This window comes from Protopterus annectens, chromosome 4.part0 (genome assembly GCF_019279795.1).
Source record: "Protopterus annectens isolate FY-2018-M chromosome 4.part0, PAN1.0, whole genome shotgun sequence".
Lineage (NCBI taxonomy): Eukaryota > Metazoa > Chordata > Ceratodontiformes > Protopteridae > Protopterus > Protopterus annectens.
Genome location: NC_056733.1, coordinates 1,075,283,432 through 1,075,309,955, shown reverse-complemented (window position 1 = coordinate 1,075,309,955; position 26,524 = coordinate 1,075,283,432). Strand labels below are relative to the sequence as shown.

Genomic DNA, 26,524 nt, shown 5'->3' with positions numbered 1-26,524 from the left:
GATGCCATGCAGTAACTGGATGAACCTGAGCATGGCTCACCTGAAATTTCTGCATTAACTGCCAAAGACAGCTTCTTCAGCTTCAAAGAGGCAACGCCAGCCAACTTCAGCATATTTTCTCAGAAGGATATGTATCCGGCTGACCCTTCCAGACAAATATCTTCTCTCAACAGTTACCCTTAGTCAAGATATTTCTGAACACTAGTACAGCTCTGTCATCTAGTGCAAACGTTGAATACCTATTCAGTCTTAGTGGACAAGTGCTGACTGCAAGAAGAAATAGACTCACCGATGAACACTTTGAAAAGTTACTCCTTCGGGCCAACAGAAATATGTAGTCATTGTGAATAGTTATATAAAGTGATATTTTGGTTGACTTTGTTGTGTTAATGATCTTGTTAGACCTATATGACATTTTCTGTAATCATTTTTGTGTCCTCAGCATTAGTTTTAGCATATTAGCCTAATGTACATTGTTGCAAATTTGATAGGTTGTAACTTGTTATGGGTCTTGTGTTGCTGGCTCTGCGTACTTTGGTTTAAGTATTAAATTGTGACTCTCTGACTATAAAGACTAGTCTGTGGGACTTTGTAAACTGTAAAATGCTATTCATCATTATTGTAACACTGTGTATACAACTTTATTACACTCATATTCATTTGCAGTAAGCATGTATTACTGACACACAAGTACTATGTGAGTAAATCTGAATATGAGAATTGTTAAACTATACTTATGTAAAAGTAACTCGAATAACTAGTCACTTTAGTTATTAAATAGTAATAGTAACTTATTACTTTTTTTTAGAAAAGTAATAAGTAATAGTAGCATATTACTTTCACTTAAAAGTAACTAGTAATAGTAACTTATTACTTTTATAAGTAACTAGCACAACACTGGTGGACTGACAGATTAACCAGTGGACTGAAAACAACATTGTCAATACTACATGTACTGTAGTTGCAGGGATGAAGTGAAAAATGAGTCATCAGATATCAAGCTCTACTGCACTCTGTGTACCCATTCTCACCTCTGGTCATGAACATTGTGCTGTGACTGAAAGGATGAAACTTGATAGAAGTGCTGAAAATTATGTTGCTGGGTTCATTTCCAGTCATGCAATCCGGGAAGATCTTGGAGAGGAGTCGTTTTTCCTCTTGCCAAAGGACCCAAATGAGACAATTTTCTGACCTAATAAGGAATGCATCTGGACACTTCCCCATTGGAGCTGTTCCAGGCATAGCCCAGACAGAATTAATGCTAAAGACATTATATTTCTTAGTTTTTCTGAGAATCCCTGCACAATCCAACTAATGTTCTGCAGACTATTTTGGTGATAGGGGAGTTTGCTCTGCCCTGCTCAGTCTGATAAATGTGCAACTCACACCACAACAATTGAGAAGATGTATGGATGCATAGCTCTCAACTGTCTAGATTTTCACATAATATCCAGATTTTTGCCTCATATTTTTGATTGTTGCCACATAAAACTTGTGGTTTTCTGGCAAATAACTGAGAACTAAAGTCACGAAATAATAACAGACATTTGAGTTACAGACTTTATATCCATCAGAAAATGGACGCTAATGCAAAACCTGTCATTTTATCAATTTTTGTAAATTTATAAGACCAATAATTAAAATCTGTCCTTGACTTTGGGCCTTTGCCCCCATTATTTTTGGCTTTCTCCACATTTGTTGTGATTAAAGGTTGAAAGGTATGGATGCATGAATGGAAGGATTTTTCAATTTAAACAGAATGATGTTTGCAGCTTAAACGGAGCACCTGTGAATACATGGGCACTTCATTTGCATTGCAATGCAGTACTGAAACAAAATTTGACAGCAGGCAAGGGGCATTTGGGTCTGTTTGGTCTGTGGATTTCCACTAATTACTGTAAAAGGGAATAGTGCATTTCATCAGAGAAGCATTGAGAACTTTCAGCTGAATGAAGCTAATGCAAAAGTAAACATCGACAAATTAGCTGTTGCCTGTAAAACTGAGACAAGGTGCTTTTTTAAACTCTGAGGAGTGACAGATTTGGAGATAGTCTTTAAAGATGTAACGAAATTCACTCGAGTTCACTAAGAGTGATGAAAGTCCATTTAAGTTGCTCCTTTTTATGAGGGGTATGACATTATGATGTTTTGTTTAATTGTGTATATGTGATTGTGTAGTGTCTGACAGACAAGTACGGTTTCATCAAGCCATACCAAGTCTGTCTCACCAGCTGACTGCTACACAAATGAATGTTAATACTAAGGTTTCACTGCCTCTTGAATACTGAGCATATATTCTATAACCTGTACAGACTATTTTCTTCTAATGCTGGTCACATTACCTCTTTGGTTTGTCCTTCTCTTGTCTGTCCGGTCAGTGTTTATAATGTTGGTATGTCTGGGCTTTTCTAACCTATCAACAAACAAAAAATATATAGTTTTTGTATTACTTGATGATTGTGCCCTAGGATTCAAAGAATAGCTCTTGTGCATCAATTTCCCCATCCTTCATGCAAACACACACACACACCTCTGGATAGATAGACAGACAAGCAGGCAGGCATACATGCATGTACACACACACACACACACACACACACACACACACACACACACACACACACACACACACACACACATACATTTATTCCCAAACAATTCCACCCCCACACTCACTCACATTCATGGAAACACTCACCTTCACACCAGCATGCATGCCCCATCTCAGACACACACATGCACACATACCCACGCATACATTCATTCAGCCTCATTTGTGTATGTACAGACATGTACACACACACATACTCACACTGACACATCTCCAACCCCAAGCCTTACCTGCACCTAAGTGGTCCTGCAGGAGTCCATGGGTGACCAGTGTCTTTTAACGGTATTCACTTTTGTCTCCTAGAGACACATCCCCAACCCCAAGCCTTACCTGCACCTTGAGTGCTCCTGCAGGAGTCCATGGGTGACCAGTGTCTTTTAATGGCATTCACTTTTGCCTCCTAGAGACACATCCCCGACCCCAAGCCTTACCTGCACCTCGAGTGCTCCTGCAGGAGTCCATGGGTGACCAGTGTCTTTTAATGGCATTCACTTTTGCCTCCTAGAGACACATGCCTGACCCCAAGCCTTACCTGCACCTCGAGTGCTCCTGCAGGAGTCCATGGGTGACCAGTGTCTTTTAATGGCATTCACTTTTGCCTCCTAGAGTAAATTTTTACTTGGCCAATTGATTCTTTGACTCAGCCAGCCAAATAATTTGGGACTTGTGAGCATTTCTGGTGGAGACTACATGGGTAATTAATATTAGCCACAACCCCAGGCTGTCACATTAACAAGTGACTTTCCCCAGGAGACCCCCTGTCTTTGCTGAAGCCCCTTGGAAGGGAAAAAACACCATCTTAGAGCAGTCTATGAAACAGTAAGGCTTATCAAAATGTAGAAATCCTCCAAGATAAGGCTTCCATATCAAGCTAAGTCTATTTGATCCCATAGATAGTTTTTCCTTGACATTTGTAACTTGTGTTTTTTTTTTTTTTGCATGTCATGCTATTTTTTTATTTATTTATTTATCTATCTTATAACAATTCTGAGACTTGTTAAGTGCGATTCCCGGATATATACTATGTCTGAGATCAATGTTTCTCAAGAATATTTTCTTTCTCTGAGGTAGTGTGATTTCATTGTTAATATATATAAGCTATGGGGGTTTGGGGAGTGCATCAGGCTGGTCTCCCCTAGAAAAGCAACTTTAAAGAATAACAATTTACTTTGCAATTATTTAACTAATTATGCAATTCTAAGACTCACAATGATGAGTTATGGAATTACTATAGGGAGATGTTTTGCCCTTGCCTTCATTTCTGACTCTAACCTTGTTCCCCAGATGACCTTTGTTTGGAAGGGAATGTCATATAATTGCTGAGAAAAGATTTTTTTTTATTTTTCTCAGGGGAATAGGACATTAGAAAGAGAAGAATTGCCCTGACTTAATAGGAGGAACAATGCAATGTTGACGTTTGCATTACACCATTTTTTTGTGCGTGCGCCCGGTATGCATTTTCTCAGATGCATTTTCTGTGTCATGTTACAGTGTCTACATCTGAGGGACAGCCACCCTCCAATCTCTGACAGATAAAGGTGTGGCTGTAGTAACACAACACACCCTCTCTCCTTAGTTGTACCAATAGGAAAAGGGCAGGGTGGGGTATCGGGAGAGAAGCATGCAGCATCCATGCAATACCTTACAGTGCTGGCAATATGTAATGCATGGTCCACAACTATGGGCCATAAAACCAGCAATGCAGAACTAAATGATACGTGCATTATCCTCACCCGGGCTGTACAGGGCAATGCATGGACTCACCATATTGTACATCAGACATAACCAGAATGCAGACATCATCACTTACACTAGTGAGGGGGATGCATTGACAGGTGATCACATCTACTGTGTGAATTGCAGCATCAGGGCTTGATGTGGTCTGCAGCAGAGGAAGAACCATGGGACCATAAGTATTCATCTTGATAGGTCATACTGTATGTTCAGCCCTCTGAGCACTGTTGTCCAAGAACTAGTTAGTGCGCATAAATAGGGGCGGAAGTTTGTGTGATCACAGGAAACATGGAAGGGGTAAAAACATAGGAATGTGTGCATGAGATGAGACCTCATAAGTGTAGGACCAGAGGAAAATTGTTGCCTCAATCTAGATGACAATCATGACTGAGGGAGTAAATCTGTCTACCCACAGTAGACAGTGATACAGTCTCAACAATGGTCCATGAAGTCTGGATTACATGACTGATGACTAACCACTCCCCTATGTGGACTTCCCCTTGGCCATGGGAAGCATGGGTGGTGGAGGCAGATGAGATAGTTGCTGCAGTGTGTCTCACGGAGGTACCTATGGAAGTAATATTTTTCAGTGCCAAGTTTAGCAACACTGTGTTCCCCAAACACTGTATTGTGACTCAAACACTGTATTGTGACTCAAAATGGTATTTCCTATTAAACCAGGAAACATACTAACCATCTCCACCATGCAGTGGTTTGCAGCCAATTGTGGCAGCTGACAGTGCCAGGATCACTGACATGTACATCCAGTAGTTAATGCCAAGGGTCATAGCCATACCAGGGATGATTGTGGGGCCATGGTGGCAACTAATTCCACCTCACACATCTGTCCACTATAATGGGAATACACAGCACAGAGGTGTGTACACTGTGGAAACAAGTGTATCACATGAGGAACTTTTAGGAGAAAGTTCTATCATGCTCTAGTGTGACTGTATGTCCAGCCTGTACATCTCTAGGGGCCTCTGTGATGGTGGACATAAGTGATTCCTCCCCTTTCCCATGGTGTTGCAGAGAGTGACAATATGTCATTGAACCATGCCACTTCTATGCTGCCATTATAGTCAGCCACAAGTTCTCTGCTGATGTTAGCCCTTTGTTGACCTATTGTCTCGGACCCTCCAGCAGTGGAACCTGTGAAAATAGGACCACATATGACAGCACTGCCAGCCTACACACAGACATATCTTGTCATTAAGGTTGATGAAGCTGCAGACCAGAGGAGTATGGAAGGACAAATGCAGGTGGGTCTTGATCATTCTTTCCCATTTAAACATGCAGTGGATGTGCTGTGCTATACTGTAATTATCGTTACCAACCGAGTATATCACCCAGTACTTCCCCAGCTGACACATACTATACTGCACTTTAATTATTGTTAACAACCTAGTATATCACCCAGTACTTCCCCAGCTGACACATACTATTCTGCACTGTAATTATCATTACCAACCTGTTATATCACAGAGTACTTCCCCAGCTGAAACACACTATTCTGCACTGTAATTATTGTTACCAACCCAGTACTTCCCCAGCTGACACATACTATACTGCACTGTAATTATTGTTACCAACCCAGTATATCACCCAGTACTACCCCAGCTGACACATACTATACTGCACTGTAATTATTGTTACCAACCCAGTATATCACCCAGTACTTCCCCAGCTGACACATACTATTCTGCACTGTAATTATTGTTACCAACCCAATATATCACCCAGTACTTCCCCAGCTGACACATACTATTCTGCACTGTAATTATTGTTACCAACCCAATATATCACCCAGTACTTCCTCAGCTGACACATACTGTACTGCACTGCAGTTATCGTTACTAACCCAGTATGTCACCCAGTACTTCCCCAGCTGACACATACTATACTGCACTGTAAATATCGTTACCAACCTGGTACGTCACCCAGTACTTCCACATCTGACACATACTATACTGCACTGCAGTTATCGTTACTAACCCAGTATGTCACCCAGTACTTCCCCAGATGACACATACTATACTGCATTGCAATTATCGTTACTAACCCAGTATGTCATCCAGTACTTCCCCAGCTGACACATACTATACTGCACTGTAATTATCGTTACTAACCCAGTATGTCACCCAGTACTTCCCCAGATGATGCATACTATACTGCACTGCAATTATCGTTACTAACCCAGTATGTCACCCAGTACTTCCCCAGCTGACACATACTATACTACACTGTAAATATCGTTACCAACCTGGGACGTCACCCAGTACTTCCCCAGCTGACACGTACTATACTGCACTGCAGTTATCGTTACTAACCCAGTATGTCACCCTGTACTTCCTCAGCTGACACATACTATACTTCACTGCAATTATCGTTACCAGCCCAATATATCCCACAGTACTTCCTCAGCTAACACATACTATACTGCACTGTAATTATTGTTACCAACCTAGTATATCACCCAGTACTTCCCCAGCTGACACATACTGTACTGCACTGTAAATATCGTTACCAACCTGGTACGTCACCCAGTACTTCCTCAGCTGACACATACTATACTGCACTGTAATTATCGTTACCAACTTAGTATATCACCCAGTACTTCCCCAGCTGACACATACTATACTGCACTGTAAATATCGTTGCTGACCCAATATGTCACCCAGTACTTCCCCAGCTGACACATACTATACTGCACTGCAATTATCGTTACCAACCCAGTTTGTCACCCAGTATTTCCTCAGCTGACACATACTATACTGCACTGTAATTATCATTACCAACCTGTTATATCACGCAGTACTTCCCCAGCTGACACATACTATACTGCACTGTAATTATCGTTACCAACCTAGTATATCACCCAGTAGTTCCCCAGCTGACACATACATGTGGTTGCTGCCAGCCTTACTTCCACATCCAAGGCATCCCAGGTATGTTGCTTCATTCTTAATGGCTCTGTTGAAATAGCCCATGCCTTTTTTTTTATGCAGTGTAATTTCAGTAATCCTTCAGTGAACCTGCTGTAGAGACCTGCCATGTGCTCCTACAGCTTTCACATCCTGAACTAGTCCCTGCTATACTTGGTTCTGATAACGATGGTCTGTGGCATCTTTATCTGTGAGGTGCATGACATGCACATAGAGGGCCTACACTAGCACCATATTTTGCTGGATAGTGAACTTGTCAAAGTGCTGCCTCTGCCTCCCACAGGTGGCCATTCAAGTACATGTACACCAATGGGCAAAACATGTCAGCCAGTTGATACCCAAGGCTTCAGCCCCCCCCCCCACACCACAACCATGCACCTGTTTATTAGCTACAGTTACTGTTCTGCATAGGCTCCTGCCCCCCCCCATTTCTGTACTGTGAGCATGAGCATAGCACCATCACATACCTGTTTAGCAGCTGTAGGTACTGCTAAGCATGACCTTCCTCCAATTACATACTGTAGTTATGTTTGGTATTTGGCCATGGAACCTCAAACCCTCTGTGGCATGCCCTTCCCAAGGTTTCCATTGTACATGGTAACCCACTACCCACAACCTCAGGCAGGTTATAAAGTGCATCGCCAGTGTCCTGCGTTCCTAATTACATGTACATCACAGCATCTCTATGAGTGAGTGACACCACAGGGTTTGTTATTCTTTCTGATGTACTTTGCAACATAGGTTTACATCCTTAACTATGTAAAGCTGCATACAAAGTACATTTTCTCTAATTTACATTTTTCTAGTACTGAGCAATGCTCCACAAAATGGCATAGATATTTTGTGTTATGCTAATAGGGGCCACTTGGTGTGGTAGTTGTGCTTATGAAGCAACTTAGGATTCATGGGATTCATAAGAGTTTCAAGGTTATTTCAGTCTAATGACCAAGTATACCTTGCCAATACCCACCCTCAGGTTTACCTCTTTTCTCAAGGAGGGATAGATCAGTTAGTCCCAAGGTTAATTAGAGAGCACCCATCCAGCTTTATCAATTTAATATAAAGGAAGATATAGACTTACATAGTTTAACCTGCAGAGAAAGTTTATTCCACAGAAACAGGAGGGGCTGGGTGAGGAATTTATTTCTCCATCATATTCCATTTATCTCTTGATGAAGGTTCAGGTCTGTAGTTCAAGTGTTAGCTGTGGTGTTTGTCATTCTGAGATACAGGAGGTCAAAGACAACTGATTCTCTAATGGCATGGTAGGCGAGGCACGGATTACCCCTCAGGACTCTGTAAGATCTAAGTACAGGATCAGGGCAACCAGTCTCTCCTAGAAACTAAGTTTCTTAAGACCAGAAATATTTTTAATTAGGAACTCTGGGGTGGTTCAAGTTTGTTGAGATTTCATGTGTGATGTATAACAACTAGCACTGTAATCTTTAATGGGTTTGGTCATTGCTGAATATTGGAGGATAATAACATTTTTGGATCTAGACAAAATGCCTTTGGCTACTAGTTATGCTAATTCAAAGGATTTCCTAGCAAAAGTTGCTATGTAATGATCAAAGGAAAGGGAGCTGTCAACCCAAATGCCCAGATCCTTCACTAGGACTGTAAGGGTGTGTTACCTATACTGTGTGTTGCACGTAACATCTGTTCTCCAAAAGAAACAATAATACACTTCTTGCTATTCATTTTAAGCATATTTTTGGTATACCAGGAATTAACTTTTTCTGAAGGGTGCAAATATCTGAAGAGGCTTTAAGAATTACACCCAGTCTGCAGTCATCTGCAGAGGTTTTGGTTATCATTTCTGAGGTCAGAGAATTAGATATCAAACAGGAGAAGATGCAACACAGACTGCTGGGGGACTCCACTGATTACATTAGTACAATTTTAGAAGCAAATGCTGCATGAAACACATGAGTTCTGTTTTTCTGGGAACTGGTAGTCCACCCTCCCATGTATGCACCCACATTTAAGGATGATAGTTTCTGTACAGCTCTGACATGAGGTATGGTATTGAAATCTTTGACCAGATCAAGATAAGCTCTATGAATAGTATAACCACTGTCCACAGCTTGTGTACCCCCTAAAAGAAATTAACAATGAGTAATGGACAAGATCTCCCTTTGACACAGCATAATTGTTGGGGTCACGCTTAATGACATTTGTTTATATTATAGTTAAAAAGATTGGTTGTGACATGCTCCATAGCATTACACATCAAACAAGATAGCTCTTCTGTAATTCCCAGGGTTAGTGGTAGGGCAAGCCTTGAGGAAGGGCATAACCATAGCAGTGCACCAGGATTTGAAGACATAACCTGTGGCTAGGTTTAGGTTAAACAGTTTAAGGAGACACTCATGGTGACTGTTTTTGACTTGTTTAATAAATGCCCAGGTATGTTATCAGCATACACTGAGGAAGTATTTTTCATTTTAGATAACACCTTAGAAACATGTTCTTTATCCATGATAGGAAGGTAAGAGAATCTGGGATGAGTATTGTTAGAATAGATATACTGTGGGTGAATCTTGCAAAGAAGCTTGCTTGCTTGCTAGTACATTTGCAATGTTGTTTGGATTGGAGTAGTGGATTGAATTAAGGAGAAGCTCAGAGCAATGTTGAATGTTATTTATCAGTTTTCTAACCTATCTAAAGAAGGATAGTTATATTCACAATGCCACCCCAAAAATGTTGCCATATTGAATCATCACCAACTTCTTAAAAATAGATAATGCTTCAGCTGTTAGCTTTCATAAGTTCTAAGACATCACAGAACTACATTCCATTTAGTAACATTTGTCAGTTGTCAATGACCAATCAGATCAATACAACTGTCTTGTCAATCAAATAAATCAATTATTCAGATGGGTGGGAATAAGCTGCTAGAAATGCACAACTAATACTTATAATAGCTAAAATAATCATAATATTATAATTAATATTTCATCAATAATTCATTGTTTAAAGCACAGAGTTGCAATAACCTCTTAAAGGTTAGAACACGTATTTTAAAGTCTATGTATTTCTAGATACTCTTAATGCAATTTTTATATACATTGCAACATAAACATAAACGTTTAGTATACAATGTATAAGTGCATTATACCCACTCTAGCTCTATTCTTGTTGCAGCCCAGTTTAGTCAAGAATTGATACTATGAAATGACACTGCCTTTAAGAATAATGACCAACCACTGACCAGTTATGAAATCTTAGGGTACTGGCTGATTTTGGAATAAAAGAAAAATTATTTAGTTGCCACAGAGACCAAATAACTTTTTTAACTAACAAAAGAAACCAATAAGCAGAGATAAATCAATTGGTGAGGCTGAAATATGATTATAAAGATCACTTTTTTTCTCACTAAAGGTAAAGTGTGTGTGTGTGTGTGTGTGTGTGTGTGTGTGTGTGTGTGTGTGTGTGTGTGTGTGTGTGTTAGGGTTGCTAACCGTCCTGTTTTTCCCAGGATGTCCTGGATTTGGCCATCTGTGTCCTGTGTCCTGGGAAGGTCCTTCCCAGGATGCCATATGTCCTGTTTTTGACACAGCTTAGCACAAGTTACTATAACTTACTAACTTTTCTCATAATTGCTGTTTAAGTAATGTGTGGTAAGTCAAGTGGTATCAATATCAGAACGGTCTGTGCGTGCCTCCCCACACCATCTCGCCCAAATCCTTAGACCTTAATGTCCACAGCAATTTGCCAACAGCCCAACAGACCTGTTTGTCATGCATGCATGCTGTTCCTTTACAAAATTACAACTGAGCCTATCATAGAGGAGCCTGGCCTGCTGGCCAGTGTTCTTACTCGGCAGCGCAACAACCTGTCAGCAGCATTGCTAACTTGTTCCAATGAAATGAATAACAGTGCGATAATTTATACATTGTATTATCCACGTATAATGCTGTTTACTTGAGAAAAATGTAAAACCAGCAAAAGACTAAAGGCAGCCAGCCCAGCCATAATAATCTGAGATGCAGTAGCCCATCTGCACCATGACTATCCGGATCCGGAACCTCTTTATTTAGCAGAATATTTCTGCGGTGTGATGATGCTTGGGGCTCCTGTACAAAGTAACTGTTTCTGGTTATAACCCTCAATGATGGGAAATCCACCACAGAAACTGAGCACTCAGTTTGCAGAAAGGTAAGGTAGTAATGTATAAACACATTGCTCTGCCTATGCAGTCATACATATAAGTGCGTGTGGCATAAAGCATATCAGGTTAACACAGCTTTCTGGAGAAGTAGGTCAAGGGTAGCCGGGTAGGGGATTTGTGGGTTGAAGATACAGCATATTAAGCAAGTGTCTCCTTTAACTTGCTGGTGTCAAAACTGGGTTCCTATCAGCATCTCAAACGCTGACAATATCGAATATGATATTGTCAACGCGAGAATGCTGAAAGTGCAGAACATCAAACTGGTAAATGGAAATCTCCGTAAGGGGAGATTTCCATTTACTTCAATGTAGTGCGGTCTCAGAGTTGGTATATTTAAGTAGCGGGGGGTGTAGCGGCTTGCCCCCCTGCCTACACCCTTTAGGTTTTTTTTTTTATCGACATTCGAAAATTGAATAGTTCGATTATTTCAGTTCGATATTTAGTGATTCGAATTATTACATTTTCAAAATGCTGATATAAACGCTCAAAACTAGTTCATTTGTTTTCTTCTGTTTGCACTGCATGTTCTAATTATGGAAGTGTGCCAGACATTAAGCTCAGGTCCTCACCCAAGCTGCTGAACATATGTGCACAGCAGAAAACACTAGTCTTTATTTTTAACTTGGACAGCATGGGTGTGGAAAAAAATAAACTCATCACACTTGCACTTCATTGTACAGTGTATCACGAGAAACTTGATTTGCATTTGACTCCATTATTTTTATATAGTTTTTTTTTGTTTTCAATTTATTGTTTATTATTTTTGCAGACAAAAATTGCTAAGTCTAGAAGAAACATCTGCAAGCTCACTTGTAGCAACGGTCATTCTGACAGCACTGAAACAGTAAACAAGCAATTATTTCATTATTATGCATTTATTTACGCGTTTGGTTATTTATTAAATATATACAAACCTAGTTAACAATGAGTTATTTTTGACTGCACCTGCACCTTCTGTACTAAAGTTACTTGTTTTCATATGACTGTAATTTGTATTCAAACATATTTGGCACTTTTTTAAGTTGTCAAGGCTAAGATCTTATTGCTAACCAACTGTCTGCATCACGGATTTGTAAGTTAGAAAAAAATGCCTTTGTAATCGCTTAGCGAGGGATACATAGAGCTACCTTGAGTGAACTTTATTCTTTGCCTCCAAATGAGGACTAATCTACTAGGTGATTCGGTTTTATCCATAGTTTTACTGTTTTTTTTTTCCCAAAATGTATCCACAGTATTATGCTTGTGTGTGTGTGTATTACATCATTATCTTCCAAAATTAGATGTTTTATTAGGATATATTGGATCTTCAGGTGACTGTGTATGAACTGTTGTAACGAGGCTGACTGAAAAATGTACAGTTAGTCCAGATGTACTCTAAAAGGGCATGTTATCAATGCCTATTGGAATCAGGATTTGCAATGGGGATAGCAGAAGCAGAGTCAATTGTGCGCTGAAATTAAGATCTGGACCAGACTGCTTTCTAAAAACCCAAATGTTCTCTCAGGCACACAAATGCGCGCTTGTGTTAAACACATTATAACGGGGTGACACTGTCATGTTGTGTCTGGCTGAGAAGGCATTCCATTGATGCCACAAATAAGTTTACACTTACAGTAGTTGGAGAAAGACAACCCTGGGAAAGCTCATTGGCTAGAAAGTAGAACCACGCTAGTAAGAGCCTGAGGCTATAGAGTCTTACTGAAGAGTTTTCGTGAACTGCTGGACTTTCCACAACTTTCCCTTTGTCGAATGGATGCCTCACCCTTACTAAAAATTGATGTAGTCTGAAGCAGTGTTTTTGCATAGCTGTCAGACAATCTGATATTGTTAGGTGATCTACTTGGGGGTTCACTGGAAATGGATACAAGTTATTATGCAACTGAAGGTAGCGTGAGTAGTGCAGAAACTGACAGAGAATGTAATGATTTGCAAAACACTCCTCCACCTAAAAAGAAAGCAAAGAGATTGTCATGGTATCGTCAAGAATGGCAGACAGAATTTTTCTGGAGTGAAAAAGTTCTCGGCAATGTCTTCACAGCTCGATGCACATTGTGTAAGAAGGAGGTTTCGGTTGCTTATGGTGGCAATGGTGACAAAGTAAATCATAACTGTTTGAAAAGTCATCAGAAAGCTCAGAATGCTGCAAACACTGCTGCCACTGACATTTTCTTCAAGAAGAAGTCCATGACAGTAACAGGAACTGACAAGCAGGCAACGGTTGCAGAACCCGTGCGTGTTTACCACACTGTACGTCACCACATCTCCTACAACACTGCTGACTGTGGTGCTAAACTGGGCCACTTGTTATATCAAGGCTCAGCTCCTGCTAAAAAGACAGCGTGTGGTCGCACAAAAGCAGAAGCACTGGTGACTGATGTCCTTGGCCCAAAGTCAGTGGAGTCCATTATGAAAGACATTACCGGTGACAACTCTATTCGATATTCTATGTCAACTGACGCATCTAATCTCAAGAACAGGAAAATGTTTCCTGTCTGCATTCAATATTTTACTGTTGAAACTGGTTTAAGTAAAAAGCATTTAGACTTTGTTGAGCTTAATGATGAACATTCTACCTCTATCACAGACATGCTAGTTAAAGTTCTTTCAGATAATGGCCTTGATATTGCATGCATACCTTCTTAGTCAGCTGATAACGCAAGTGTGAACTATGGTGCAAAGCAGTCTGTGTTTACTGAGGTGTTGAAAAGAAATAGCAATATTCTGAAGACAAACTGCAATGCTCATGTGATACACAATGCCTTGAAAAAACTAATTGATGAACTTGATTGTGATGTAGTAACGATGGTTACCAGCATTTACAGTCATTTTAGTGTATCTGGTAATAGGAGAGCCCAGTTGCAAAATTTTTTTGACTTTGTATACTTAGAATATCATGAGTGTTGAGGCATGTACCAATGAGACGGTTGTCTCTGGGTCCAGCTTTTGACAGATTACTTGATTCATGGCTTGCCATTTCGTCCTACTTTGCATCTCTCAGTGAAGACTGCCAAAAGAGAGTTCATATGCATCTGGGAATAGAAAATAATATGCATAACTGTGAGGCAGTAGAGACAAACATTAAAAAAGCATACTTATGTTTTGTCCAGAACATTTACAATGTGTTTGAGGTGTCGGTCCAGAAAGTGGAGAGGGAAGATTTTACACTGCTTGAGCTCTCGCCTGTAATGCAGCAACTGAAAACTAAAATTGAGTCACGCATAACTGATAAATTTTTTTAGACTCAAAGCACAAATTATACTTGAGAATGAGGACATGGAACCTCATACAGTGCATCTGCAACCACATTTTTTGGCAGCTCTAGAAAAGTCTTTAGCATACCTGAACAAAATGATTTAATTTCTCAGATAGCAGCATTACATGTGTGTGATGCATCAAATATCTCTAAATACAGAAGTAGCATTTCAGTCATTTCGAAATGCAAGCACTGTCATGGGCTTGACAACAAAGGACATCGATTTAGACGTGCTTTATGATGAGTTTTGAGCAGCAAGGCATACTTTATCCAATATTGTTGCTAATTCAACTGCTACTGCATGCACTAAATGGCAGGAATGTTTTGCAGGTGCCCGTGATAGTGCAGCTTTTCCAACGAACATGTTTAAGATTGTATCAGCCGCATTTTCATTACCAGGCAGCAATGCCTTCCCTGAGAGGGTGTTTTCTTTAATGAATGCAAAGTGGCGTGCAGACCGAAACAGGGCCACTGTAGCACTAATCAAAGTAGACCTGCAAGTTTTCCTTAACTACAACATGAGCTGCAATAATTTCTATCAGTTTGTTTTGAAAGATGAAAAACTGATTTCATCAGCAGCTGGCAGTGAAAAGTACAAATGGAAATGGATTGCACAGCCTGAACAGTCTGCTTCTTCCACGAGTACTTTAACAGCTCAGGGTCAGCCTGCTCTGGATTCACGTGAGGTAGACGTTCAGCTTCAATCAAAGTAATTAGTTCGTTCAATTGACATTGAACAACGTTTGTATTGTATTGATTATATATTTTGCTTACACCTCAATGTTATTGCTTTATTTTTTTTTTGCTGTTTTCCAACGTGAATGACTATTAGTAATTTAGCAATTCATAGTTAGGTACTAGGCTATCTGCCCAAAGGCATTTATAAGCCTAGCCAGAATGTGTTGGCTTTCGCCACCCCCTTAGATTAGTTCCCTGTGCCTCTGTCCAGCAGATCCACTGAAGTGATCCCCGGGGTAAACTTTCTGTTTCCCATCCACTCATCAGTGTTTCTCTTGAAGAGTGTTAGCGAGGAGCTCTTCCTAATGTAGACTGGAATCTTGTTCCAAAGCATGGGAAGTCTCTGGGACAGGAATCTATCCCACCAGCACATCTTATTTATTGTTGTGATGAGGTTTAGATCCCTAGAGCATGTGGCTCGAGGGGATAAGGTTTTCTTTAGGTGGAGCATGTCCATCAATTCTGGGTTGGGCATGGCCTTGTATGTCAGGCAGAGATCACCTCTGAATAGGCAGTATGCAACTGAGTACAGCTGAGTTTCTTCAGTCGAGCTGCATAGGGCATCTGTTTGAGGCCAGTGATCCTCTTGGTGAGGTACTTCTGTGGTCTTTCCAGCAGTTGCAGGTGTCTTGTAAGGTACATCCTAAATGGGACTTTGTACTCTATGATGGGTCTGATGAGTGATGTGTAGAGGGGCACAATGACCTCTTTTGATCTGGACGCAAACCCTTTTGTGATTAGGTGGGCCACATTGAAGGATTTTCTAACCACTTTGGCAATGTGATTATCAAAGGAGAGATTACTATCTACTTGGTTCCCCAGATCACTTATTATGTTTTCCATATTTAGGGGACTACCACCTATGTGGTGGTTTGTGGGTACTTTGTTTTTTTCCAAAGGGGATGATTATGCACATTTTGGCATTTAGCTTGAGGCCATGATTTTGACTCCAGGTATCCATCTCAGTGAGACCCTTTTGGAGGATGTCTGTGTCAGCCGGAGAGTCATTTATAGCCCCTACTTTGCAGTCATCTGCAAACTTGGTCAGCCATAGTCCTCCTGTGCTTGCCTGTACCTCTGGGAAGTATATGCCAAACAGGAGGGGTCCTAGGACTGAGCCCTGGGGAATGCCACTTGTAACCGCTTTAAAGTCAGACCTACCTCCCGCAACTCTCACCATGTGGGTTCTGTCCGTGAGTCAGTTGGCAACCCATCTTGTGACATAGAGGTTTATGTTCAGGCTGGTGAGCTTGTCTATAATACCAGAATGGGGAATGGTGTCGAAGGCCTTTGCGAGGTCTAGGTAGGCTGTGTGTACCACCTTTCCCTCGTTTATAGCCTTGGTACCCATCTCAAAGAAGTCCACCAGGTTTAGGAGGCATGTTCTGCCCTTAACAAAGCAGAATCGAGTAGGGTCCAGTGTTTGGAGGTTCCCAATGTCTCTGTTATTGAGTTCCATGATGATGTGCTCCGTAGCCTTGCAGACCAAGCTAGTCAGGCTTATAGGGCGATAATTCCCAGGGTCTGTTGTGGCTCTATCTTTGTGGAACGGAATAACCGTTGCTGTGTGCTACTCTATGGTTATGTAGCCTGTGGAGTGGCTGAGTTTGAACAGTGTGTTTAGGTGCGGGGTTAGTTTGTTTTTGAGCTCATGTAAGATGCAGCATGGGACACCGTCCGGTCCCACTGATGCTGTGTTTTTGGCTTTGAAGACGGCTGTTTTAACCTGAGTGTCTGTGATTTCAGGGGCTCTACATTCTTCTGGTATGTTTATGGGCCCTTTTGGGGGTGAGAGGGGGGTGAAGTTTGCACTGAACCTGTCTGCCAGGATGTTGGCAATATCGGTTGGTTCAGTTTACTTTGTGCCACTCTGCACTAACTCCGAGCAGATCTGAGCATTGCCACTTAGATTCTTGACATAGTTAAAGAATGCCTTGTGGTTATCTTTGGAGTCCTTGGCAATTTTTCTTTTGAAGCTCGCCTTAGACGATTTTATGAGGGATCATAGTTTCTTGCTGATACTGATCAAGGATGTCTTCCCTTCTTGGGATTTTACTATTTTCTGTACTAGTTTCCTCCTTCTGTTGTATAGCTTGTTTATGGCAGGGGTCCCCCAGACTTGTTTCCTTTTCTTGGATGAGTGAGTCTTGGTTTTGCTTGGGATAGCATGATCCATGCATTCTTGTAGGTGCCCGTAGAATGCATTAGTAAAGGATTTTGCAGCTTGCACAGCATTATCTTTTAACATGGGGGCCTTGACACTTTCCACCTCAGTCTTAAGTATCGTGAAGTTTGCTTTTGAAAAGTTTTTCACTGTGGTTTCCTTGTCCAGGGGGTGGGGGCAGAATGTGGATATCCAAAGAGATTTGTTTATGGTCAGATCTAACCAGCGAGGGGTTGACTTCCGGTGTGGAACACCGGTCGCCCATGTTGATGATGACCAGATCCAATATGTTGTCACCTCTGGTGGCAGTGTTGACCAGTTGATCCAGGGCATTTGAGTTTATAAATTCTAGGAAATGTTGGGCAAGGGAGTTAGTACTTGAGTAGTTCTCCCAGTTAATGTTTGGGTAATTGAAATCACCCAATATTAGGGTGTTTGGTAGGACCTTTATGTTTCCCAATGTTTCCAGAAATGCGGAATGGGGGTCCTGGGACATGGTGGGTGATCTGTAGCAAGCTACAATTTGAATTGCAATTTTCCCAGTTGTTAGTTGCACGTGGATGATCTCTCTGAAGCATTGTGCTATGCCACTAACCTGGAGGTGTGGGTATCCTTGATGAATATGGATACTCCCCCACCTTTTGTATTTCGGTCCAGGTTCTGTGGCCAAAATGTATGGTGTGAATTGTAGCCTGGTAGTGCTGAGATGCTCTCTGGAGCCTTAAACCAGGTTTCTGTTACTGCACATATATTGATTTTCTCCATACTGACGAGTGCCTCGAGTGCGTGCATTTTGAGGTTTAGACTTCTGGCATTGAGTAGCATTACTTTCAGATTTTTGTTACTTGTACTATTTATGGTGGTGGGTTTGTCTTTTGAGCCTTGTCTAAAAAAGGCACTATGGGGGTGGCAAGAGCCTTGGCCAGTATTTGAAAACCTAAGGGTGACAGGTGCAAGCTGTCTCTAACGAAGCAGTGTGGCCTGTTGAGCACATCATCCCAGGTGGACAGACACTGGATCCCCTTTGAATGACACCAGAAACTTAGCCAGTTGTTGAAATTGATAATTTTTACTGTCTGTGTGGGTGGGCTAGTTGAAAATAATTTTGAGCTAAAAATTCCTGCATTCAAGGGTTGTTTTTTTGGGCTCAAAATACACTAAAACTCTCAAACGTGCATCTGTTTAAAATTTTTTACTGGGGTCTCAATGCCCTCGGACCCCCAGGGGTAGCCTGGGAGGGGAAAAGAAAGGAAAAGAGGGAGGGGAGGGAGGGAGGAGAGAGGAGGGGACAGGTCACGGGGGGCAAGGGGCAGGAAAAGAGGCATCCTTGATTTTAATTGTGAAAAGTTGGCAACCCTGTTGAGTGTGAGTGTGAGTGTGAGTGTGAGTGTGTGTGTGTGTGTGTGTGTGTGTGTAGTGCATTTGCCAATGAGCCAAGTGGTGAGAGTTTTTCTGAATCCTAGGGTTTATTTGAACTTACTATATGTGTATGTCAGCAATCATGGGACTGTATACATATTTGCTGACATCAACAGATACAAACACAGTTAGACTTCTTTTGTCTATGCTTTAGAATTTTAAGATGACATTTTTACTCAGATTAACTGAAGCATTTCAGAAAGGAGGGGGTGTAGAAATCAAACCATAAGTAGATAAAAAAAAAAAAAGTAGCAACAGAAGTGCCAAAAAAACAAAACAGTCCCTAAGAACGATGACCAGAACTGGAAAGAAAACTGGAAATCTCATAATTATCGTGGCAAATACAGAAAACTGCTGAAACAACAGCATGTTGGTCAAAACGTGATGCATGAATGGCTAGGAAATGTCAAATGTAAACCTAAAGATGAAAGGTTATTAAAGCCAGCTCAAGACAGTGCACTATGTACATGTCGGCTTACAAGTCTATAAAAAAATTGAGTGGATTTTCTGAAAAGGATGGACATGGCTGTGGTGAATACTTATTTTAAGAAGAGGGAGGAACATAGGGTGATGTGTAAGACTGGAGAAAGATGCACACAGGTGGATTATATCCTATGCAGGAGGGCTAATCTGAAGGAGACTGGAGACTGCAAAGTGGTGACAGGGAAAAGTGTAGTTAGGCAGCATAGGTTGGTGGTCTGTAGGATGATACTGGCGATCAAGAAGAGGAGGAGAGTGAGGGCAGTGCCAGGGATCAAATGGTGGAAGTTGAAAAAGGATGACTATAAAAGTGGAGTTCAGGGAAGAGGTAAGACAGGCACTGGGTGGCAGTGAAGAGTTAAGATAGCTGGGCAGCCAAAACAGAGGTAAGGGAGGCAGCTAGAAAGGTGCTTGGTGTGACATCTGCACAGAAGAAGAAGGACAAGGAGACCTGGTGGTGGAATGAGGACATACAGGAGAGTATACAGACGAAGAGGTTGGTGAAGAAGTGGGATTGTCAGACAGATGAAGAAAGTAGACAGGAGTGTAAGGAGATGAGGAATATGGTGAAGAGAGAGATGCTGAAAGCTAAGGATAAGGCATATGGAGAGTTGTATGAAAGGTTGGACACTATGGAGGGAGAAAAGGACCTGTACCAACTGGCTAGGCAGAGGGACTGAGCTGGGAAAGATGTGCAGCAGGTAAGGGAGATAAAGGATAATGAGGGAAAGGTACTCACAAGTGAGGAGAGTGTGTTGAGCAGGTGGAAAGAGTACTTTGAGGGGCTGATGAATGAAGAGAATGAGAGAAAGAGAGAAGGTTGGATGATGTGGGGACAGGGAATCAGAAAGTGCAATGGATTAGCAAGTAGGAAGTACAGACAGCTGTGAAGAGGATGAATAATTGAAAAGCTGTTGGTCCAGATGACGTACATGTGGAAACATGGAGATGTTTAGGAGAGATGGCAGTGGGGTTTTTAACCAGATTGTTTAACAAAATCTTGGAAAGTGAGAGGGTGCCTGAGGAGTGGAGAAGAAGTATATTGGTAGAGATTTTTAAGAATAAGGGTGATGTGCAGAGCTGCAGTAACTACAGAGGGATAAAACTGTTCAGGCACAGCATGACATAATGGGAAAGAGTACTGGAAGCTAGCTTAAGAAGGGAGGTGATGATTAGTAAACAGCAGTATGGTTTCATGCCAGTAACGAGCACTACAGATGCAATGATTCCTCTGAAGATGTTGATGGAGAAATATAGAGAAGGTCAGAAGGAGTTACATTTTGTCTTTGTCGACTTAGAGAAAGTATATGACAGGGTGCCTAGAGAGGAGGTGTGGTATTGTATGAGGAAATTGGGAGTGGCAGAGAAGTATGTAAGAGTAGAACAGGATATGTACGAGGGTAGTGTGACAGTGATGAGGTCTGCAGTAGGAGTCACAGATATGTTTAAGGTGGAGGTGGGATTACATCAAGGATCAGCTCTGAGACCTTTCTTATTTGTAATGGTGATGGACAGGTTGACAGATGAGATCAGACAGGAGTCCCTGTGGACTATTATGTTTGCAGATAATAGGTTGAGAAGACCCTAGAGAGATGGAGATATGCTCTAGAGAGGAGAGGAATACAGGTCAGCAAGACTAAGACAGAATATGTGTGTGTGAATGAGAGGGAGGACAGAGGAATGGTGAGGATGCAGGGAGTAGAGTTGGCAAAGGTGGATGGGTTTAAATACTTGGGATCAATGGTTCAGAGTAATGGTGAGTGTGGAAGAGAGGTGAAAGAGAGTACAGGCAGGGTGGAATGGGTGAAGAAGAGCGTCAGGAGTGATTTGTGACAGACGGGTACCAGTAAGAGAGAAAGGGAAGGTCTACAAGATGGTAGTGAGACCAGCTATGTTATATGGTTTGGAGATGGTGGCAATGATGGAAAGACAGGAGTCAGAGCTGGAGATGGCAGAGTTAAAGATGTTAAGATTTGCATTGTGTGTGATGAGGATGGACATGATTAGAAATGAGTATATTAAAAGGTCAGCTTAGGTTGGACGGTTTGGAAACAAAGCCAGAGAGGCGAGATTGCGTTGGATTGGACATGTGCTGAGGAGGGATGCTGGGTATATTGCGAGAAGGATGCTAAGGATGGAGCTACCAGGTAAGAGGAAAAGAGGAAGCCCTAAGACAAGGTTTATGGATGTGGTGAGAGAGGACATGCAGGTGGTTGGTGTGACATAGCAAGATGCAGAGGACAGGAAGAAATGGAAACAGATGACCCACTGTGGTGACCCCTAACGGGAACTGCCGAAAGAAGAAGAGGAGAAAAGTGAGGGATAAAGAAAATGGACATTCTGTAGTACAGAAATAGAAACCGTTATGCATCTTGTCGCTGGTTGTAATATACTTATGACTGAGGCTCTGTACATTGCAAGGTGCAGGAATGTGGCAAGACTGTTAAACTGAGAATTGCGCAACAGTGCAATGTACAGGTAGTTCAAAAAGTTCTCATTTGTTGTGATCATCCAATACCAACAGTTAAGCAAGCAGAAGCAAGAAAAAAACTGATACTATAATTGAACAACACATGAAAAAAGCAGCATAAATTATTGAAATGGCTATACTTATGGACTATAGTGTTGTATGTACTGAGACATATAAAACTGAAACATACCAAGATGTATGAACTTACCTCTTAACTGCCCAAATTTTTGCAGATTGTCCAGATATTTGCATAATATTTTTAGTCTGCCTCGCATAAAAGTTTGATTTTCAGGCAAATTATTGGCAAGTCATTGTGGTCTGAAGTCAGAAAATAATGACAGACATTTAATTTCAGGCTTAATTCCCTTCCAAAATTCATGTTAATGCAAAACCTGTAATTCTATCAGCTTTCAAAGTTTATAATAGCAATATTTAAAAGTTGTGCCTATTTTGGGGCCCCTGTTCTCCCATTATTTTTGGCTTTACCCAGAATTCTTGCTTTAAGAGGTTGAGAGGTAACAGAAACCAAAGCAATATGAAATAAAAACATCCCAGTAATTTTCAGTATTAGTAGATGCAAGTGAGTTAATCAGAAAATAATTTTCAGGCATACTTAAAGATTTTGCCAGTACAAGAAATTTCATATGAACTACAGAAACAGGCAATTCCTGCTTTATTGTGTCTGTGCTGATAAGAGCACTCTTAGCAAACCTCAAAGACTGAACTGATACTGATTTTGTAAACTTTAATGCTACTTTGGCTTAGGAATGGAGTCAGAGCATTAGAAACTCTAAACATTCAGATAAATTAAAAAGGCAAAAGGTTTAATCTTACTAAGAGCTAAAATTGACTTTTTCTTCTTCTTCTCCACCTTAATCTTAACTACTGTCCCCCATGAGGTTCTTCCATAAGAATAAAAACCTCACCCGATGGCTTCAATCACTAAATTTCAATGAGTTTATTTAATTCAGGCTACCGATTAGAATCCTTCATAAAAGCATTCTCTTTTAAGGAAACTAACTATGTATGGAAGGCAGTCCCACAAAAAATCAGCTGCTCATCATCTTCACTTTACCAGGTCAAGTCTTAGATTAATTAAGAATCACCTTCATGAACATTGATTTGCAGCTAATGGATAAGAACATGCATCTGTAGTCCAATTCTATGACCTCAGCTCTTTGCCTGGAGAAGCCTTGTTGTCTTATAACTAGCAAACGGTGTGTCATTTTCTAAACTGTAATTTTACTCTGTACAGTGACATTGTACAACATCTACTATATAAATTGTACTTAAGTTACTAGTTTGCTTTGTAACCAGGGGACGAGTGAAAATGAGCCCTTGGGTTCTGTCTACCTACCTGAAATAAAAATGAAATGATAAGTGTAATGTAAGAGGATATAATAAGGTTATGATTCCGTTGCCATCTTCCCCCTCCTGAGTTCACTTTCTTTCCCCTCTCTGCTTCCTGCAGGTTTTATTTTTATACCTGCGTTATAAAATTAATTTTCCAAAGGTTGTAAATAAATTTTATTAAAGATAGTGAACTGGTAATAGTATAGTAATATAAAATTAGTGTTTTGTTCAGCTAAGCATGCTCACAATAAACATCTGAATACATTATCTAATTTTACTACAGGTGACCAGGAGCATACACTGCAGTCATGTTCATCCAGCAAACCTCCAGACTCAGCAGGAGACAAGAAGAAATCGTTGCCGAGGCAGTCTATCTCGCTTGGGGTAGGAGAGTCCTTCCCAACAGGTTAGTAGTATGCAAATGTTCTATGACTCTTTGTACTGGAGAGAGCATGTATGTGAGATAAGTGAGAGTTACAAAAATCTAGTATTGTTGTGCAGAGGGTTTCCCTCTTTTAAAAAAATAGACTGAGCAATGACAGGGTTGATAACTGCAAATTAAAGTTTATACAAGTTAAGTTATTGTGGCATAGCTAACAGTTTTGTTAGAACTGGAAGTTGGCATAGATGCCATATACCTCTGGCACAGGGACAAATTCCCCATATAAGATACTCCAGCTGCTGCTGTTTTACTGGTCCATTAAGTGTAACGCCTACTGACTGAGGGGCATCAGTGAGCTGTCTTCATATTAACATCCCGAATTTAGACACAGAATACTCCTAACCTGGTTTAAATAATAGTAATAATAATAATAATAGAAACATGTTTCCTTGCCTGACTTCTGTATTAAGGCTTAAGGTATTTGTGTATCTTATTAATATGTTATGATGGTCACTGAAATTTGCCTTTCGTGCTCTGTTCCTTATTTTAAGGGCTGAAGTAAAATGTGTGGCTAGATTTAATTACTTCACATCATTAAACATAATTACAACTGTAATACTTAAAGCAGTGCATAGAAAACAAAACTCAAGGAGCATTAAAAAAGCTCCTCTCTGAAAAAGAGAAGAAAATATTTGAAATTATTTGTTTAGTAGGTATGCCAACTGGATATACAGTCCCTTTCCAGGTATAACTTAAAAACAGTCTGGTTAAGTGAGCTTCCTTGGAGCCACACAGCAGAACATAGTTTCAAACCTGTGTGCCAAGCTGATAGATAGACAGAAGAAGGAAAATAACACGTCACTTTGTACACACTGTGGGGAACACTTCCCCCACATAAACTATGTCAGCCAAGGTAAAAACATGTTCCATGTGCAAAAAGTTAAACCACTGTGTCATTGTGTAAGAGTTCCAGTAAAACAGAAAAAAAAAAAAAAACCATGAACATAACTTGTATGGCAGATAATGAAACATAAAGACACAAAGATAACACATGAGCTCATATGTACAAAATGTTTGTAAAGAAAGTCAGAAAGACACAGAAGAAAGTACAAGTGAGAGAAGAAAACAAGAATACACAAAAGTGAAAATAAAACAGGACCAGAGGTGTACAAACAATGAATGATGGAGTGAAAATCTTGCTGGAGCCTGATACCCGAGTAAGCATTATAACAACAGACTTTTCAAAAATGAATGATCATAACCAACACTTCTCATAAAAACTTTATTTCACATAGAAGCAACAGTAAATTATGAATTAATAAGGTCAGTTTTCAATATACTGGAATAGAAGGGCTGTTATGTATTAAACTGCCATATTGAAAGTTCAGTAGGAGAGAGAAAATATTAAGTAGCACGTTGGCACAAACAAAAATGGCAAGTTTGTCAATCTGTTGAAATAATCCAGTGATTCGTTTAAGAGCACTGGGAAATTGACCCAAGCATACAATATTTAGCCGAGCTAAATAGGTGAATACTTTTTTCTTTTAAGAAAGAATGTGAAGGAAGGAAGAACTAAAAAAGTTTGAGAGCAAGAACATCATGGATAAAGGTGAAAGAAATGAAGTTACCTCACTTGGTGTTAAAACTTAGTTTCCATGATAGAGTAAGGAGGCTTGCAATCTAGGTGGCTCATAAGGAGACCTGCAATCTAGGTGACTCATAAAGAGACCTGCAATCTAAGTGGCTCATAAGAAGGCCTGCACTCTGTATGATTTATAAGGAGGCCTGCAATTTGGGTGACTCTCCTTACACAGCCAATGGTCTTCCAGGTTGAAGAAGACACCTAGTATGTATGATCTCTGGACAAGTCTTACAACAGGTGTTTTAGACACGCCCATTGGAAGTCGATGGGTCAGAACTAGGACATGTTGAAAAGATTGCATCTTTCAGCTTTTCTGGTAGCACCTGGCTAGCCAGCAGGGCAAGATGCAGATCATTGCTGGGGAGAGAGAAGTCTGCTCTGCACTGCTCATGTGACTAGCACTGTGACAAGAGGTTAGTATGTATATATGTATATATATATATATATATATATATGTGTGTATATATATATATATATATATATATATATGTACAGATGGGTGGATATTTCTATAATCTTTTGTGGGAAAATCCCAAGCACATGATACAAGCGAAAGAAGGCTATGTCTGCAAGTTAAAGATTTATTCTTGGACATAAAAAGTTAACTGCAGTAGTTGCTGAAGACTTTAGGTTTTGAATGGCAATTCTAATCTCACAGACATATGCCAGGTATGTCAGTAACTGAGGGGCAGCAGATTGGAGTTCATGAGACTAAATGCAAAATCACTCCTTTCTTTAATCAAAAGACATTTAACACTTTGCTGTGGACTGGAAAGTGGTGACTGAAGGATGAATCTTCACATTTTATTGACTAATGTTTAGAAGATAGAATAGTTTGTTCCAGTTGAAAAGACAAGATGGAGATTACTGTACTTGGTTATAGGTAAAAGGACACATCTCCATAATATGGCTAGAAATATTTCAAAGGGCAGAAAGCATTGCATTGCTCATACACTTTTGCAAAATGTATAACAAAGCACAAATGAAAACGGACAGGATAAATGGTTCACCCAATACAAAGTAATATCCAAAGACACCAAGTAGAGTGAACCAAACCAAGGCAAAGGCTCTGAATAAAAATGCAGTCTGTACAGAGAATTAAAAAGCATTTACTGTGAGCGCTTTTGCAGTTAAAAGTCACTGCTTCATCATACAATAT

General features: G+C 40.5%; 1 protein-coding gene across 1 annotated transcript in view; it reads left to right on the top strand.

Annotated features, from left to right (window-relative positions):
* SH3TC2 (SH3 domain and tetratricopeptide repeats 2) overlaps nucleotides 1-26,524 on the top strand; it is an 819,499-nt gene that overhangs the window by 282,884 nt on the left and 510,091 nt on the right. Inside the window, exon 3 of the mRNA XM_044069012.1 lies at nucleotides 23,625-23,747. Within this exon, the coding sequence (XP_043924947.1) occupies nucleotides 23,625-23,747 (123 nt within the window). The remainder of the gene's footprint in view (nucleotides 1-23,624; nucleotides 23,748-26,524) is intronic.